The sequence below is a fragment of the Larus michahellis genome, chromosome 7 (genome assembly GCF_964199755.1).
Source record: "Larus michahellis chromosome 7, bLarMic1.1, whole genome shotgun sequence".
In the NCBI taxonomy this organism is placed as follows: Eukaryota; Metazoa; Chordata; class Aves; order Charadriiformes; family Laridae; genus Larus; species Larus michahellis.
Genome location: NC_133902.1, coordinates 21372782 through 21392658, shown reverse-complemented (window position 1 = coordinate 21392658; position 19877 = coordinate 21372782). Strand labels below are relative to the sequence as shown.

General features: G+C 36.2%; 1 protein-coding gene across 4 annotated transcripts in view; it reads left to right on the top strand.

Annotated features, from left to right (window-relative positions):
- Nucleotides 1-19877, top strand: part of NCKAP1 (NCK associated protein 1) — a 59781-nt gene that overhangs the window by 24581 nt on the left and 15323 nt on the right. For all 4 annotated transcript variants that reach the window (XM_074596039.1, XM_074596038.1, XM_074596037.1 and 1 more), the window contains 19 exons: nt 435-577; nt 664-754; nt 2882-3019; nt 3783-3831; nt 4188-4344; nt 4958-5014; nt 5574-5670; nt 5806-5912; nt 7002-7134; nt 8627-8708; nt 9157-9215; nt 9963-10108; nt 10601-10733; nt 12449-12568; nt 12852-12991; nt 14182-14313; nt 15786-16004; nt 16349-16479; nt 16882-16979. In XM_074596039.1, the coding sequence (XP_074452140.1) occupies nt 435-577; nt 664-754; nt 2882-3019; nt 3783-3831; nt 4188-4344; nt 4958-5014; nt 5574-5670; nt 5806-5912; nt 7002-7134; nt 8627-8708; nt 9157-9215; nt 9963-10108; nt 10601-10733; nt 12449-12568; nt 12852-12991; nt 14182-14313; nt 15786-16004; nt 16349-16479; nt 16882-16979 (2232 nt within the window). The remainder of the gene's footprint in view (nt 1-434; nt 578-663; nt 755-2881; nt 3020-3782; nt 3832-4187; nt 4345-4957; nt 5015-5573; nt 5671-5805; nt 5913-7001; nt 7135-8626; nt 8709-9156; nt 9216-9962; nt 10109-10600; nt 10734-12448; nt 12569-12851; nt 12992-14181; nt 14314-15785; nt 16005-16348; nt 16480-16881; nt 16980-19877) is intronic.

The window sequence follows — 19877 nt, the reverse complement described above, 5'->3', positions numbered from 1 at the left end:
TAAATTTTGGCTGACAGTTTCGCACAAAGAGGAGCAGGTATATATCCTGTGGAATGATCTCACCAGGCCAGTGGGATATGTGATAGTTTCTTACATTACAGAGTCTTATTAAAATACAATTCACAGCCAAGGCACTTGCTGACTGCTTAGTAATATCCAAGAAAAGTTTTCCTATCTGACAGCTAACCTGTGACGCTTGAGCCTGGAAAGATTTATTTGCATGCTTACTTTCATGAACGCACAGTTCTGGGGATTTGAGTGAATCAACTATGATTCAAAGTCTGTATGCAGAGAGAACAAAAACTTTGGTCAAGACAGTCCATTTTATCTAAAAAAAAAAAAAAAAGGCTGAAAATTGGTGGAAAGGTAAGAAAAAAGTTTTGTACTTGTTTCTGAAAGTTTTAGAATGATAATTTACTGTTTTTTATCTCTAGACTGTAAACTTTGATTTAACAAAGAACTACCTAGATTTGATTATAACCTACACAACTCTAATGATTTTGCTGTCTCGAATTGAAGAAAGGAAGGCTATCATTGGATTGTATAACTATGCCCATGAAATGACGCATGGAGCAAGGTAAAAAGTCTGTTGTGTAGGAAATGTGTTTAATAATAATAATAATAATGACTGCATCTGAGCAAATTGTTTGTTGTTGCTTTTAGTGACAGAGAATATCCACGCCTTGGCCAGATGATTGTGGATTATGAAAATCCTTTAAAGAAAATGATGGAGGAATTTGTACCTCACAGTAAAGTATGTAACTACTTTTCACAGGAACATAGTAACCTTAGTTGAGAGGAGCAGAGATAAAAAAGTAAATATGCAAGAGTTTGTTTTGTCAAAAGCCATTAGGTGTAATTTTTACAGGAGATTTTACTTATAATGCATGTCTGGGGCTGGTGATTGATACCGTATTAAATAAGAGAACCTATTAGAAATACAGGAATGCTAAGACCCATTGGTAAGGTTCCATTTTATTCACTAAGGATTAGAAAATGATTAAAAGTCAGTTGTGGCTCATCTGAGAATAGCTACATCTGTGTTGTATTTTCGTTTGTAGTTTGAAATTAAGGAGATTCCTAATGTTTATATGAAACCAGTTTTTTGCTGGTTTACCATCCTAGATGAATGTGTGTTTTTCTATTTGGTAACCTGGGAGATTTTGCTTTGGATTGTCCTTAAACTGGGGGTGCTGAAGATTGCTGCCTCTAATAATATCTCCTATACTCCAAAGCTGACATTGCGTACCCTGCTTGGTTGACTTTGCTAAGTTAAAGGAACCCAATCCCTTTAGCCTTTTCTGTATAAATGTTTTTAAGATTTTATTCTTACACAGCTGGTTGTGCTGCAGTTCTGATTTTTCTAGGCTGTATTTTTGTATGCAAATACCTTGGAAAAGTGTCAGAAGCCTCACCCAAGTCAATGTATATCCTGTTTATCACTTCCCATTTGTCCACTAGGCTTGCTCCTTGTCAAAGGAAACTAGATTTGTTTGGTCAGTACTGACTGACTGTCCTTTATAAAGGTGTTATTTTCTTCATGCTTGCAAATTGATTGCTTAACAACTTATTTTGGAGTCTTTGGCAGGAGTTTAAGTTAAATACTAAGTTATTGCCTGAAGTTTTTAAGGTTTTGGGGTTGGTTTTTGCCCTGTTTCGAAGTCTAGGTACTAGTTGTGTTTTCCTTTTCTAATTCTCTTGAGATTTTATTTAATTTCCTTAAACTTTTTAAGATAGTGACTAGAAGTTCAGAGTGTTTTTAAGCTACTTCTCGAAGTGCTCTGAAGTGAAATAGTTTTGAATGCGTCTCTTTTGTCTGTTTTGTCTTATTTTTTATATACTTTGTTCTGCACAATGCCCATCTTGTTAAGACTTAATTAGCTGAGAATCTCATTTGCAATTAATCTTTTCTTGTACACATTTTAGCAAAGATGCTTCACGTTTCAGTATTATTTTTGTTTATGTTCTCGTATTTAATAACGCACCAGTCCTTTCCCTTGAAATGTCTTGTAAAGCCATTTTTCATTCTGATTTTGGTCTTCAGCTTACTCTGGTAGAGGTATAGATTGGGATCAGGGATCCCTTCAGGCACCACGCTATAGAAACAGATACTTACGTTACACTCTTACGGAACTGCACACTCCTTCCATTATCTCACTGCTTTGCAGTAAACCTGGCAGTTGTTTAGTCCTTTAAATTAGCTTCAGCAGATGACTTTTTGTCTGAGTGACCTCTTTGCTGGCATAATGCTTAGCACTGGCTCCCTGCGGACTCATACAAACACCAGTATTGATGCAAAAGACTAGGAAAAGGTGTGGAACAGCACTTACTCAGATAAGCTTAATCTGCTATGAAGATGCTCCTGTAGACAGTATCTGTTCAAAATAATTATAATTTGCTAGTGGAGAGAGAAGGACATACTAAATGAAGTGGCAGAGAAGGTAATAACGTAGCAAATGGGATGCTTGAATAAATAAGGAACAACTGTCAGTTGTACATTTGTTGTCCCCTGTTGATTTTTTTTTTCATGTCCTCTAATTCTGAACTCCCAGTTTTAGAAGTCTAATTAAAAAAATAATTAAAAAAATAAAAACCTCATGCTTCTCTTCATCCCTCTCAGCCTGGAATAGTCTTTGTGTGTGAAATTAACTAGATGCAGTGGATTTTAACCTCAAGTTTAATTTCATAACTAGCTCAGTAAAATGTTTTGATTATTGGTAGTAATACTGCTGAGAAAACAGGGCTACTGACAAAATAGTACTTGTGCTTGGAGTATGACAGTGTCAATACACAGTTCACAACGTGAAGTAACGAACTTGGATATTTATTCAAGACTCAGCCTTGAGGACATCTTCAAACTAATCATTGCTCTCCTTTTCAGTCCCTTTCAGATGCTCTGATTTCACTCCAGATGGTCTATCCTCGAAGAAATCTCTCAGCTGACCAGTGGAGAAATGCACAACTACTGAGCCTCATCAGTGCCCCCAGTACAATGCTGAATCCTGCACAGTCGGATACAGTATGGCCCTTTAATTTGCATTATATTAAAGCTCTATCATTGAATGATTCTGTGATTACATGGTAAAGTTAAGGAAGGTTTTAATTAAAGTAATATAGGAATGTTTTGTTTTCTATTTGATTACCTTTATGTGGCTTTTGATCAGAGAAGTAGATAGGTTAGTTGGGAGAGCTGAATACTTCAGTACGCGGGAAAAGTTTTCTCACGTTAATTAGAACTTCTGTTAGTTAGCTCATGCCTTCTTTTTCGGTACTTGCTAATCAAAAGATGAAAAGAAGCAATGTTAACTTCTGCAGTGTAAAAGGAAGGAATCCTGTGTACTGTCTCAGATGTTTTGGGTCAACAGACTGGAAATAGAACTGATACTTCCTTTAAAATGTTTACTATTTGCATTTGCTCTTAGTTGTAATATGAATGGTCATCTTTGTGAAAAAAATCGTGTTAACACCTGTCAGGCTGTGATTGGCATACATCAAAAGCCTTTAGTTCTTTAATATTCTTAAATACAATGTTTGAAGATAAACATTTGCCAAAACTTGTTCACAGTTTTGTTCAAGGTATTGGATGGTATGGAAGCTCATTTAATGTTCAAACCCTCAGTTTCTAGAGGGATGAAACACGGCCCTGTTAGTAATCGGAATCAGTCTTCCATGATTCATCAGCGTTTAAGGCTTTATTCATCCTTTTTTCTAAAAAATGCTTCTTGTGAAATGCATTGTCTTTTATATAATCAGTTGGCTACAAGTTGCTGTTTTTTCAACAGATGCCATGTGAATACCTCTCTCTGGATGCAATGGAAAAATGGATCATTTGTGAGTAAAAGATTCTGAAACAGCTTGTGGTTGTATAACTTGATTAATCTTGGTTGTATGCATCCATCAGCATATGATGGAATGGATTTTGTCATCAGTTTATTCCAGACTTTGACTAACAGTGAGGGTTTTAGTAACTCCGATGAAAATAGCTGAGTAGTATCAGCATGAAGTAATTCATGTTACAAAAATATTACAAAAATATCGCCACTAGAATGGGGTGGGCTATTTTTTTATATATAAAACTGTGTTATCCACTAAAAGTTTATCAATGAACTATTTGAACTATGCATAATAATCTCACTGTTCTCTCACTGTCTTTGTGCATCTGGTTTGTGACATAAATCAATGTGAAGTTGGATTTATTTTGTGCCATGGAATCCTAAATAGTGACGCTACAGCTTTGAACCTGTGGAAACTTGCACTTCAAAGCAGCTCTTGCTTGGCTCTTTTTCGAGATGAAGTATTCCATATTCACAAAGCTGCAGAAGACTTGTTTGTAAACATAAGAGGGTAAGTTTTTGTTCTCTTTTTCTCCTTTCAGAACCTCTGTTTAAAAAAGTATCGTTTCTTGAAGAAGTGTTTGAAAATGCTCCTTCCATTTCATATAAGTTCTATTTGAAGGTAGTCAGTACACAGACATTTTTGCCTAGTATCTCGACTGTTTCTTTAATGCATAACTTCCAGGAGCCTGATTTCATAACAGTCGTGCCTTTTTTTATCTCGGTTCTGAACAACTCCGGTGAATCAGTCTCTAAAATGGCAAAAGTTAAAATTAATGATCTCGCCCACAGATCTTAATCTAGGGAAGAGAAATGATGTCATGAATGCAGAGTTTGCTTGAAAAGTTGCAACTGTCTGCCATTGTTTCTGCAATATATCATATGAAAACTGCAGTAACAAAGTTGAGGTCTTTACCAGCTAATACCAGGACCACTTCAATGAAGAGAATTTTCAGTTTGGGTATCCAGTTTTAGCATTTAGCTCTGAGCAGGGAAATACGTCTTGTGGGAGCTTTTTGCCATATCCTACTTGCTATGGTATTGCGGCTCCTCACAAGTCACACCTCTTTCTAAATTGTACTACCAATACTTATTAACGTATTGGATTATTTTTTTACTTGCAGCTACAACAAGCGTATTAATGACATCAGAGAGTGCAAAGAAGCTGCTGTTTCACATGCGTAAGTGTCTTACAAAGTTTTCTTGACAGATTTTAGTGTTATTTTTCTTAGTGAAGTTATAAAGAATGTATAAACAGGATTTCTTGAATGCTGACTGAATTGCGCATTTTCAATCAGTACATGATCTCATTTGTTCTTTTAAATCTGGATTTACTTAATGGTATGCCATTATCCATTTAAATTCCCAAGTTTTAGATTATTTTTCAAATTTTCAGGACAGAAACATTTAGTTTATATATTCTCCAGTTTTTGTCTAATTAGTTAACTATGTCTGTGTGTGAACTGTGAATGCAAACTGAATCGAGATGTTTTAGTGGAGTCAAATGCAAATCACAGACCAGGGGCAGAGAACTTGTTTTTTAAATTTAATCATACTTCAGGAATAGACAGCATTGGTGATGGGGATGCCAATTTTGATTGAACCACATCCTTTGAAATTCTGAACTTTTGAAGTTGGTATGATATGAGCTGCCTATGCTTGGGCTTAAGAGTTTGGAAAAATCAAGTGTTTTGTGGTTAGCAGAGTGGATGATGTTTCAGTTTAATTCTTTTGATGCAGCGGTTCAATGCACAGAGAGAGGCGCAAGTTCTTACGTTCTGCACTCAAAGAACTGGCTACTGTCCTGTCTGATCAGCCAGGTCTGCTGGGTCCCAAGGTAATTATGGTTCTTATGTTTTGCATTTATGCAGTCTCTCTTTTTGTTTCTCAGTGATAATAGGACATTTTGTTTCTTTTGTGGGGGGAAACACTTTATTCTGAGAGAAAACCTACTCAACAACTTCTTTTTCAGGCACTTTTTGTATTTATGGCACTATCCTTTGCTCGTGATGAAATTATTTGGCTTCTTCGTCATGCAGATAATATGCCAAAGAAGAGTGCAGATGACTTCATAGATAAGTATGTTAACAATTTTTAGTGTGATACCTTAAATATTCATGAGAATTTCACAGATGAAGGCAAGGGAATCTTGGAAAAGGATGGCTATATGGAAGAGTTGAGACTGTTCAGAAAATCCTTACCTGGGAATCCCAGAAACTGAAGCACATCATTGGAAGTTTCTTTTCTCTAGAAAATGTGTTTATAAAATAAAAATAGTTTATAAAAGTTTTATACTTTTTTTCCTTTAAGGAAGCAAAACAAACAAACAAAAATCTTTATTGTGTGTCTTTAGTGTTAATGATTTGCATTGAACAAATCAGTGGTGGGGGGAAAGAAACTGTCAAAAAGCTTGATATGTTGATATGTAGAATGTCTCCTGTATTGTAGCAACACCATCTTTCAAATCAGATGAGATTTATTTATATGATACAGCATTAGTATAATCATAAACAGAAGGTAAAATGAGAAATGGGTTTAAGAGACTTATGAGTAAGCGGAAGGGCACTAGTTTTCTTTGAGTTGTTCTCAAGATTATTGAACACAAGATTGAACTGAAAAGCTGTGGGCTCAGTGCAGGAGTTTAAACGAGAAGTGACAATCACGAGGCTAGAGCAGAAAAACCTTGGGTTTTCTTCACTGCACTAGGTACTAGGGATGGTGGTCCCACAGCCACTCTGAAACAAGTATTTAACCATCCTCATGGTTTTAAAAACCAAACAGCCAAGCTAAAACAAACCCAACAGAAAAGCAGTTATTACAATTGTATTCTTCAGATTTAACCACTTTTTGAGATTTTATTTTTTTTCCAAATAGAGTGTTATAGAAGGGCTTCTTCAAGAAAATAAGTGGAGAGTTATACAAACCTTTGAGGATTACCATGAAGGCATCCTGCTAATTTATCTCCTGATGAGTGGATTTTACCTTGCAGAGAAAATTACCTATGTAAACTCTTTTTACAATGTGAACAAATATTTTAATACAGAAATTAGTTTTAAAGGCAAGGTGTTAGGAGGAAATCCCCTTGAGAAGCATTCCACTGGTAGAAATTGTCTGTATTATTTTTGGATGTTTTCTTACTTGTAAGCTTTTCCTTGTCTTCTTGCCTAGGCACATAGCCGAGTTGATATTCTACATGGAGGAGCTCAGAGCACATGTGCGAAAATACGGTCCCGTGATGCAGAGATACTATGTACAGTATCTCTCTGGCTTTGATGCAGTGGTCTTAAATGAGCTTGTTCAGGTATGTCAAAACTCTGGTTTTGGGTTCTCAAATGCAAACTTTAAAAAGGGCGTTTTGTCCGAAGTGTCTTTATGAAATGCAACCTGGTTTGAATGTTGCGGAATAAGGCAAATTAGCTTAACTTGCTGTTTAATTCTGGGAGGTAGAGTTGTGCTTTTGGTTGTTATGTGAATGCTTAAATCAGCAGTGTTATGTTTAGAGACAATGAAACAAGTACTGCCACTGAAGGAGCGTTGTAGAAACTTTTTCTTACTTGGCCTGACAAAGAAATGATAGGCTTTCTGAACTGTTTATTTCCTAGTGACCACTAGATGGAGCGCAAATTTTGTGACTAGGTCAGCTGCTCAAACTTGACAAGTTTGTCCTGTAAGCTTTTTTTGTTGTGTTCAAATATTAATTTCACACTTCAAGCATTACATCAATTACCAGAAGGTGGAACTTATGTACTCTACTGCTTATTTAAACGAACTATTTAAACAGTTTAAATACCAGTTTGTATCACTGTTTAAATTATTAAATGTAACTGGATCCTTGGGTTTATTTCGAGACCAAAACAATTGCATTTGGGACTCTTTTGCTTATATCTCTATATACTTGTTAACAAGTGGGTCTTTTTTTTTTTTTTTTTAGAGTGACAGAATTAAATTTTTTTTACATTTGTCATCGATTCCTGGGAAATTATTTCCTTGATTTGATGAATGCCTTTTAAATGCTGTACAAGTGGCACAAGTGTTGTGTGTTTAGATAGGATAATACGTAGAATCAAACTGAAATGAAGGGACAAAAATTGGCTTGAATTTTAGTTGTGATTAATTTATAACAGGTACCAAGTATGAGACTTTGACAAATGATTGAGTGATAATTTGGATTTTTCAGCCTTTGTATTAAAATGTCAGTCATAGCTGGAATTATGAGAAACGTCTCTATTGTATTATTTAAGGGAAATATGATCTTATCAATTGCTAAAACCGCTTTTTCATGAACTGTTGCATTTTATAAAATTTGCAAACTTGATACCCCATCTTTCAGGTGGTATCAATCATTGGAGTCAATGTTGGTAAAAACCTGTTGAGAGAGGGTTTTATGGGAAGCTGATGTGGGCTCCGTTATATCCTGCCGTGGACAGTTTTTCTTTGCAGACAGATCAGGTGTCTCTAGAGTTTGGAAAAATGTTTGGGGTCTGATGTATAACAGGAAAATGTTTGGTGTCCGTTTTGTGAATGACTACAGCTTGAAAATGAGTGGGCACGTATACTGGCAGATTTTTCTGTTTAAAGCAGATGTTGGTTTGGAATCAAGCTTTTCTAGGTATCTGTCAGCAACCAATGAATTAAAAAGTGAAAGCTGTTAAATAGCACTACTTGACATATTCCATTGATTAAGTTACCTTATGTAAATTTTTGTATATTTCAGAGTATAGCTGATAAATTGGGCATGGGCATTGTTTCATAAACCATGTTTGAAATAATAATAGCAATAACGTTTATTTCAGAATCTTTCAGTGTGCCCAGAGGATGAATCAATCATCATGTCCTCTTTTGTAAACACAATGACTTCACTAAGCGTGAAACAAGGTACGTTTAAACCAGCTTGGGAAAATTGTAGCAGAATGGAGGATTCTTCTGGAAAGCTTCATCACCTTTTCTTTCATGCAATCAGTAGAAGCACGTAACTTGCATAAACTGAATTTGTTCACTTGTTTCTTTTTCATTACGGTATGTGCTGCTTCTTGTGCGTCCCTTTTCCAGGGCAGCTTTATACAGATAGCGCTTTTGAAGAATGCTATTGGGAAGTAACCCTCCCTTGTAATTTAGAAAGCACGTTACACATGTTTTCATCTAGATACTTTCATTCCTATTAGTGTGGCTGTGCTGGATTGAAATTCTGAGGTAAAAGCATGAGGTTCAGTACTCAAGTAATTTTTGAGTACTTGGTGGGGTTTTTTGGCGGTCTGATATAGTATATCTGAATTTGTAGTTGTTTTCCTAAAGGGTTTATATTCTGTATTTTTCCCTGCTGCAGTTGAAGATGGAGAGGTGTTTGACTTCAGAGGAATGAGATTAGATTGGTTTAGATTGCAGGTAAGAATTTGTAAATATGCATGACACTTTACTAACTTAAACCCAAAATGTTTAATAAATTACTGCTCTTCTGTATTACTCTGACACTGTAAGTGGATGACAGGCTATCTAGGGATGACCTGCTCTCTCAAAATCAAACAAATACTGAAAGAGATAATTTGCTACGTTTTGATGTAACTTTGTCTGCATTGCGTACTTTTTGCAAATCATTCCTTGGGGCGTTTATAACAGTTTGGAAATAGAATATGTTGAGGATGAGCAGTTTGGCAGCTGTGCACTGCGTGGGGTGGGATTCAGCCTGCCCAGACGAGGGAAAGTAGGGAAAATGTTCGGTGAGATCACATCTGTGCATTGCGGTAACAGTATCTGCAACTGACTTAATAAAGGGGGGAGTACTGTTTAGACTGTAAATCAATTGTCTCCATGTTAGAGAGACATGTTATTTTTATATTTTCAAAATATGCACTCTTGTTCTTGCTTCCCAGAACTGGATTGTTAAAGAAGAGGCTCACAAGTGAATGTTTGTGTTTTTTCAGTACCTTTGTTCTACAGTTTGTCTGCGAATTAGTGTCGTATAAAGGCAGTTTGCTTTTCTTAAACTGTAATGGAAAGATAAAATAGTCTGTCCATGATCTTTAAGTATACAGGTGTCCTACGCATAGCATAATCAGTATTTGGGCAATGGCAATGGAATTTGAAAAAAAGCGGCTGTAGATATAACATAAACTTTTTCTTGTGTCTTTCCAGGCCTACACCAGTGTTTCTAAAGCTTCGCTTAGTCTTGCAGACCATAGGGAACTAGGAAAAATGATGAACACGATCATTTTCCACACAAAAATGGTAGATTCTTTGGTGGAGATGTTGGTTGAAACCTCGGATCTTTCTATATTTTGGTATGTTACTAACCTGACTGTAGAAATTTTTTATTATTTATTGTTTGTTTTGTCCATGCAAGTGTAATTTCTAAATAGCAAGCTTTGTAGGAAGATAGGCCAATGGGAGAATCAATTAGAATTTCTGGTTTCCATCTGAATTAGTTTGATAAAGGTATTTCTGAAGATCTGTCACAGAGATTATTCAAGTTGTCGTGTAATTGGGGTCATTTGCAGATTTTTCCTTAAAATACTCTTGCAAAAGATGCAAGTTTTCGCAGTGCCTATGTGGCAAACATCAGAATAAAAATATGGTAATAATAATAATGGAGAGATCCAAATAAAACGCATAAGAAGTGAATGCAGAAAACAAACTTTGAAAGCATAATGCAATTTTTGGTGTAAGCTACAACTACAAATCTGACACTAATAGCATATTTGATTGGTGTGAAGTAGACTTTATTTGCAGCAAAGTTATGCGTGTATTCCACTTAAATGTCTATTTCTGATCAGTTTTTATAGTCGTGCTTTTGAGAAGATGTTTCAGCAGTGTTTGGAGCTTCCCTCTCAATCAAGATACTCAATTGCATTCCCACTGCTTTGTACTCACTTTATGAGCTGCACCCATGAACTATGCCCAGAAGAGGTAATTTTTAAATATATTGTTGTAGTTATTTTCATCTCCTGTTTAAAGTAGAGGGGACTAGAGCTGAACACTGCAAGCAGGTGTTTGTTATGGCCGCCTTGTGTGATTCTTTGTCCATAGATCTCAGAATCCTTTTCTGAAGTGAGTGTTATCTTTGCTTTAGAGAGAGATTAAACTGAGGTACAAAGGTTAGATGACTCTCTTCTGGGATCATTCAGGCTTAGACGCTGATAAATCCAGTATGACTATTAAAATTTACAAGCAACAGTTTTTCTTCCAAATGGATTATAAACTTGTAGTTAGAAAAAGGAAACAGGAAGTTGGGAATTCTGTAAGGCTTGTTATAAACAGTGTTGCTTTAGTAAGATTAAAAAAGAAAAATCCTAAGAGATATACAGTATAATGCAAGCATTCATTTTGGTCAGAACTGGGTAATGCAAGCCCTCTTTGGTTAGAATTAGAAATTAAAAAATGCAGAATGTTGCTTAAAGAAATGGATGCTTTGTTAAAGGAAGTAGTTTGATTCTGAGGAAATTCTTTCTGGTTTTGTTGTAATGAAATAGATCCTCCTTCAGTACATTTCCTGTATGTCCATTGACTTTGGAATTACTCCAGGGGTTAACTTAGCCAATTTTCTGTAGTGCTTATGAAAGTGTGTTTCATTCTTAAGAGTGTTCATCTGAAACAATTAGCTGAATGAGATCTATTGAAATATGCATGATGTGGGGCTTTCTTATTTGAACATTAAATCCTCTTCTGATAATCTTCATCTCAGTATATGTCTATATCATTATTTTTCCTGTGTACTTTGCTTTAAACAGCTGCAAACTCTATTTATACTAGACAACCACTAAAAAGTTTCCAGGAAAGCTTCCCTTCAGGACAAGAGATGTCTTTCAGAACAATTATAGTAACAGTAAGGAATCGATAGCCAAAGTCCACTGTACACTAGTTAGTGTGAATTCAGCTGCAGCAAGCACATTTTGCCACAGCCAGCAGAACTCTGAATTCAATATCTGAATTGTATGACTTGGTAACTATTACCATTTTGGAAAAATAATCTTTGCTGTACTGCGTACAATGTGTGGTAGTGTGGCTGTTAGAAAGTAAACACTAGTGGTGAAAGAAGGATTTCATTGAGACAGAAGGCTGCATTTGTGCAGATCCAGTGACAAAGGAACTGAATCCCAGAAATTAATGCAGTAGAGCTTCGCTATTGACTTTTTCAGTGGTGTGAATGACACTGTGCTTTCTCTTTGCATGTGCTTTCAGTTGCGTGCTCTTCTTTCTCTTAAACTTAGTACTGATACAAATTAATGAAGAGGAGACTCACAGAACCCTTGAGTACTGGACACTTTAAAGTAGATTCATCCCAAAATTAAACAGGAAAACCTACTTTTTCTTAAAAATTAATTTTGCCTCCTTTTACAGAAAAGATTTTGCAAAATACAGTAAGCAAAATATTTTTAATGATAATTTGCAGTTTTGACTTTGAACATTTCATGGTTCAAGTTACTTCAAAAAAAAATAATTCTGCAGCTGGGACTATTAAGGACTTTAATTGATGAATGATGAATAGTAAATGAATTTATTATTTCTTGTACCCCAGTTCAATGATTTAGTGAACCTTTAACTGCAGTAGAGTGTGTGTTGTCTAAATGTTGTAGGACTAACAGGAAACTGAAAAAATGTCCTTTTTTTTTCCTCTTTAACAGCGACATCATATTGGAGATCGTAGTCTTTCCTTGTGTAACATGTTCTTGGATGAAATGGCTAAGCAAGCTCGAAATCTTATCACAGACATTTGCACAGAACAGTGTACACTGAGTGATCAGGTGAGTGTGGCTGTGTGTGGTTTAATTCTCCTCTGAGATTTTCTAGGTTGTTGAACTTTCTGAATTTTTATGGTTATATTTCCTCTTCACGTTTTTTCCCTGTTTTGGGGAAGTTTTCTGTTTATAAAATGGAAGATGGTTTGGGGAAAACTTTTTATACTAGTAGTCAGGAAAGAATGTGTTGTGTGATGAAGTCTCCACCTGGACCATAAGCTTAGTTTGTATCTCATGGCTGCTAAGAAGTTGGATTTTAACTTGGGGGGCTATTTTTTTCGTCTACTAGTTGCTGCCAAAGCATTGTGCCAAAACCATCAGTCAAGCAGTGAACAAAAAGTCAAAAAAACAGACTGGAAAGAAAGGAGAACCTGAAAGGGAGAAACCAGGAGTAGAAAGCATGAGGAAAAACAGATTGGTTGTGACAAAGTAAGACTCTTCTGTTCCTTTCACCTAGAATCCCAAGTCAAAACGTGTGTGTTTTACATATTGAATGCTTCTTGCTTAATTTATCTAAGTTTAATTGACTGTAAATAACGACGACTTTGTAGCTTTGTGAGCATATGATGCTTCTGTAGCTTTGTATAGAGCCTGAAATCTCTTTCACAGAGCAATAGGAATGTATATCTCTATAACTTATCCCCTTGGCTGTTCCCTTTCCTGAATGGAAAGGATCCCCGTGTTGTAGTTGGGCTTCCTGTGTAGTCATCTGAAGTGTGGCAGTCCAAGGAGTGGATGACATCTTTGATTCTGCCTTGCTTAATGTTTTTAACTAGGTAAAGTACAGGCTGGGCTGGAAGTGCTTGCTGCCAAAAGGCTGTTTGCTGCCCTCAGCTGCTGGGGTGAAGTGAAGCTCCAGGGCTGGTACCAGCTGGGGAAAGTTTCCTTCTTAGTGGCTATAGAGGAGTTGAAAGGGCCAGCAAATAAACAACAAAAATATCTGAAAGAGATAACAAGACAGATTAGTAAATGCAGTTTGGGCTTTAAGAGGTGATAAGGGAGGGAAAGGTAGAAGGTAATTGTTAGGAAAGATCACAGGACGAGATGGTAGTGACAAAAGCATGAGGAGGAAGGAAGCTAAGAAAAGGAAACAATAAGTGTTTAATGTGGCTGAGAGTGGTTGAACACACAGACTGCTGAAAGGGAAGTGGTTTTGCTATAGTTGCAACAACTGAACATCAGAGAACTCTAAAGATTAGAGAAGTTGAGGTAAAAGAACATCCTTGTAGCTCAAGATTCCCTCCCCCAATATTTTTAGGTTTTTAGTAGTGTGCTGGTAGCAAACATTACTTATGTTACTTAGTTCAGTTAGGAAAGAACCACCCTAACAGACTGTTCTTTTTTTTTGGGGGGGAAGTATATGTACGTATAAAAATATGTATATCTTTCACATCACTGTGTGTGATGCAGATCAGTAGGCAGTTGTAGGATGTGTTCTTACCCAAAAATACCATTTTAAAAATAAGCTAGAAAAGTGTCTCAAAGCAGAAAAAGATAACGAAGGGAAGAGAGAGAGCTGTACCCGCTCTTGAGGCGTCTTCCATCCAGCGTGTGCTTTCCCTGATAATACATACTCATGTTAAGTCTTTTTCTTAATTTCTTGTTGACTGTTCTTAAAGCCTGGACAAACTGCACACTGCACTTTCTGAACTCTGCTTCTCAATCAATTACGTACCGAACATGGTGGTTTGGGAACACACGTTTACCCCAAGAGAATATTTAACGTCTCACCTGGAAATCCGCTTTACCAAGTAAGAAATACTGTAAATATAGATGTAATCACATACAAGATAAGTCTTTGTTGATTTGGCACTGGAAGTATTGTATACTTCATACAGAAAAATAGGTTTTTAAAAGGATGGATTCTGGAACTTGTAAGTCAAATTATGAATGAAATGACAGTTAAGTTATAAAGTTATATAAGCCTAAAAAGAATACTACAACAAGTATTTGTTTACTAAGAAGACTTTATTTGCTTTAAGGGACCCCCTGATACAGTTTGCTTGAGGGCCTGGTTTCAGTGAGATACTGAATGAAGTCCGTGTCCATTTATGTTAAAAGGGAATATACAGTCCTTTGTGCATTTCTGATCTAGGTTGAAAGCTAGCCTGACGTATAGGACGTCTGTTATTAGAAGCCTGGTTTTATTTACAGTGAGAATTTGGACAAATCAAAGTATGTCTGCAATTTCTTCACTTTTCGATTAAAGATACAAATCATTGTGTCAGCTAAAGGGAGATTTGTTTTTCATTAACAAGATTCCTATTTATTTACTTAATATTAACAATACCCAAATTTTTAAAACTGTATGCAATTATAACTGAAGCTTACCTACCAAGTGATGTAAAAGTATTTCCTTTTATCTACTTACAAGATAAATGCTGAGAGGCGTTAGCTGTTGAAAGCAGAGCTTATGATAAATTCCTTGAGAAGTTATTTAAAACAGTGGAAATGTAATTTTTTTAAAAAATATGCTCCAGGAGAGCTATCTGTATTGCAAAAGAAATGAGATCTCAAGATAGCTTTGAGATTTATTTTTTTTTAATACTGCGTGAGCTGAGGCAGAAAGAGGAGAGATTAAATGGTCTATGGTCTGTGTCTTGCAGAATGTATGCACTCAAATACAGTCGGCATACTTAATATCACAAGATAATCAGACATGCCTTTAAATACTTGTGCAAAGCAACACAAGATAGAAGTTTTGTTTTGCATATTTTCAGTTAATACTTAATCATAGCTATATGTTTATTTTTTTTCAGATACTTCAAACTAAAACTATGACAGCAACTTTGGTCAAAGAATTCTTGCCTTAGTTAATATGCTTTGAATACTTCAGTACATCATTGCTCTTGCATTTCCCAGAAGTTTTGCATTTTTAAAGACTTTAACATTGAGTTATTTACCAAAGTAGCTGTAATATAAGTTTTCCACATTGTGGATTGCCCTTATGTATGGGGGAGAAAAAAGCTTTATTTTAAAAATGCTCAGTGAGTATCAGTCTTGTGAAATTTTTGCTGGAACCATGAATACAGTTGTCTTTTGACATCTAGAACTATTTTTAAAAGTCCTGGTGTAGTATATTAATTGATTAGAGTTTGATCTGGAGAAGTATTCAGATAAAAACTTTTTAATATAAAATAATTTTTATAGGTGCATTTTTGTCTCAGTTTAATTTTACTAACAAATGCAATATATTTGTTTCAAACCTTTTTGTTTCTAAAAGGTCAATTGTTGGAATGACTATGTATAATCAAGCAACACAAGAGATTGCAAAGCCTTCAGAGCTGTTAACCAGTGTAAGAGCCTATATGACAGTCCTCCAGTCAATAGAAAACTATGTACAGATCGACATTACACGAGTATTTAACAATGTTCTGCTTCAGCAAACCCAGCATTTAGATAGTCATGGTGAGCCAACCATTACGAGTCTGTACACAAATTGGTAAGTAATTATATGAACACTTGTTACAAGTTTTCTTATTATTTTTTATTCAATTAAAAATGTGGGATTGGAGAAATGGAGTGTTTGGAAATTTTGTTAAGTTTCTGACTTCACGAGTTTACTTTCCCCAATACCCGTTAAAAGCACTTTAAAGTTTGCCTGTTGTGTAATTCTTTTTTTATAGGGGGGAGATGTAGAGTAAGATACATGTATCAGTTGAACTATGAAAGTGAAACTTTAGTCTATAGGCTGTGCTGTCCCTTGTCACACAGGTGTACATCATCTGTATAGAGTAGCTACAAACATGTGTCTCTTCACCTGAAACTTTTTCCCTTTCTGATAAGGTATTTGGAAACTTTGCTACGGCAAGTCAGCAATGGTCACATAGCCTATTTTCCAGCCATGAAGGCATTTGTGAATTTGCCTACAGAAAATGAATTGACATTTAATGCTGAGGAATACTCTGACATATCAGGTAAACTTTGATGTTTCTACTGAGTATGTTTGTGAGGGATAGTTATTGTACGTTTGAGACACTGCAGTAACAACAGCTCTTAGAGTCTTCTGTTATAGGCAGCATTTGTTAACTTTCAGTAGTATTTTAAGTACTTTTATTTGTGCTGCCTCTATGCCTTGAGAGAGCTTGCTTTTCCTATTTTTGGTCAAAGTAGGGTCGATGCATTTGAGCTACAGAGATAGGAGTATGATGTGTTGGTGACTGCTGCTTCAGTTTTATTGCAGCACAAGTTCTCATACCTAAAATTCTATTTTGTGGTAAAATATTTTGCAATTAAAACGCTATTGTTAGATGCATGATGGGCATCAAGTAACTTGAAGAAGGACTGTTTGAAGTAGAACAGTTTGTTTTATTTCTCAGAAATGAGAGCCCTCTCTGAACTTCTGGGACCATATGGCATGAAGTTCCTAAGTGAAAGTCTGATGTGGCACATTTCTTCACAGGTTGCTGAGCTTAAGGTAACCTTGGGAAACTGGTGGGTGGGAAGGCGACTTGTTTTCTGTTTAAGCTTACTTTAGGATATTTAACTATACTTCTGCATGACATCTTTTTGGAAGGACTGCATCAAACAAACTGATAAAGCTGTGAATTTTACTCTTGTTTTATAGTACGTTTGCACATGTAGTACGTGTGCATCCCACATTCTTCAACAGCTGAATGGGCAGGACTTTATGGAGGCTCTCATATTTCTGTGTAGATGCCCTAAGCTAGTAGTCAGCTCTCTTTTTATCATCAATGGGAAGATAAATGTTTTTCAAGAACTCTGGGTGCTTGTGAAGCGCTGATCAAAGTTTGTTGACTCTCAAAACTTAGTGTGAAAATCTCAAGTGTATCTTAGTCATCTACAAGGACTTACTTTCTTTACCGGGTGTGTTGGCATCTATTGTTCATTTTACATGGATCAGAGACTTCAGGTCTTTTCTTTGTTTTCCTCATTTTTAGACACACCTTTCCCTCTAGCTGAACAATATCCATTTTATTATAACTGTCTGTATTCTCATAAATAAACCTGATACCTACAGCAACACAAACAATAAAGTTGGTGCCATGAAAAAAACCTGAAAATATGGGCATGTCAAGGAAGCTAGTTGCATGTATATTTGAAATAACGAACAATGACAGGGTAACCACTTGGTGCCTATGTAATTAACTCTTTCTGGAAAGAGGGTTTAATAAACTTAATAACATGTACTACTCTACCAGGATAGTCATAGTATTAAAATGCCACTAATTGTCATATATTTGCTTTTCATATGACTTACTCTTTTACTGTCATTTCCAAAGTTAATTCCAAGTTGTTACTATATCTTGTCTTCAACTTTTTTTAACCACGAATTACAATAAGAATTTTTTTTAATTATTCATGCGTGCTGTGTTTTTAAAAATGCAGATGAATACTTAAGAGATCTAAGGAACTTTCTTTTTCTTTTCTTCAAGAACAATTTATTATTGTTAGCATACCAGGCCCTTAAAAGTGTGTGTTTTTCATACATCCCATATTACGATTTCAGAGACCTTGTTCTCCCTGTAAACATTGCGTGTTTCGGTGCTGCTGAGTTGCTAGGATGTGTGGTGCCCTAAAAGATGTGAAGCCTTTTATTCAATGTCAGAGCTTGAGGAGAGGGGCTGCTCATGCTTGCCCAGCTGCTGCAAGAGCGTGCAGCAGCCCTGACCTGAGCCAGACTGGGGAGTTGATTCCTTACGCCCATTCCAACTTTACAGTTCTAGAATGAGACTTTTCCAGGTGAGAATGCTATGATTTTAAGGTTACGTCTGTCACGCTTCAAGTAAAACACAAAGCCGTTAGGCAGATGTTTGTTGGTTACTGCTGTCTTTGTCCACTTATTGTGGTTGTATTTCCTCAAAATCAACACAATTCATACTGTAGCTCTGTGTATTTTTTTAAAAAGCAACTTTAAATTGTCTCTGAGGTTTGTTGTTTTGTGATACCGCTAAGGTTAAGCAGACCATAATGTAGTTCCACATGCGCATGACCACATATTTGGAGGAAAAAAATAAAGCAATAAAATGTTCATCTCTTTGGCTGAGGTGCAGTTGGCTTAGCAAGAGAGCACTGAGAAACATCTGTGTTTGGGGGAAGGAAGCAACATGAGGATAGAATGGGGAATTTATTAAGAGTAGGGTTCAACATGCTTGCTTTGCTTCCCGCAGTGGGACCAGGTGTTGGTTTTATATTTGAAGTTTAAGACTGGGGCGAGGAGGGGAAGTTTGCCTCATTTAAGTAACTACTTGAACTGCATTCCAGCCTGTTCCTTTTAAATCTTAAACTAATACGCTGGTTATTTTTTGTAAAGCTGAAGGCTTGACTCGATAACAGTGTGTGTGGGCTATTGCCTTCAATCTTGCATTCTGGAGAGCTTTGAGGGTTTTCAATTAAAATGTCGCACATCTGCCAAGTTCTGATACATCGGTTGGTTTAAAATTGCCCATCTTGATTTCCGTACAAACCGCTCTTGCTTTGGCTTTCAGCGTAGAAGTACATCTTGTGTTTCTATGTGTGAGCACACATTCTTGGAGGTGGTTAGTTTCCTGCATCTTGTATTACCTTATTTCTTTCCTTGCTTCTCACTGAAGATAAGAAGAATGAAGGTGGGAAGACTGGGTGGATTATGGATAGACTCGAGCTTATGCAAATAGCATGGCCATGAGACAATGTCATGGCAATCTGAGAGGGCAAAGCTGTTGCACAGATCTGCTTTGCACAGGCTGCTTGACTGGGAGGTGGAAGTAAACACAGACCACCATTTATTTCATAGCAGCATTATAGTTTAAGTTGTGCTAGATTTTTCTCCTCCTGTGGTTTTTTTTACTCTGAAACTTAATCTCCATTCTTGCCAGTTGCTATGTTTTGCCTTATTTTCAGTGTGTGTCGAAGCAAAGTAAAATACAACCATTAAAGCAGTTAACAGAACTAGCAAAGGTCAAATGTTCTGAGATCCTTAGCAGTAGGTCCCTGCAGGTATGTCTCCTCTTAGATTTTTATATGATATATCTGAAATTATGGTCCAGGCTTATAATGGCCTACATCTGATGAATAGTAGTTCTTCCTGCTTCCCCTCTCATTGCTCCTTTTGTTTGTGCTGCCTAGTAATTAAGGTAGATTGGAATGCATCCACTTGAAAAATAAAAGTATTGCTAGTCACTTTGGAAGACCACCCCCAATCAAGAATATCTTGTTTTCTTACTTCATCTTTCAGTTCTTTTCTACCTTGATATTATTTAGTATACAAAGCACTAAATTAGGTCTCCTTCGCAAAAAGGGAAATACTTTCTTCAGTTAATGTTCATAAGCACACAAGATATCTAAGTTTTCTCAGCCACTGGTTGCCCTCTAC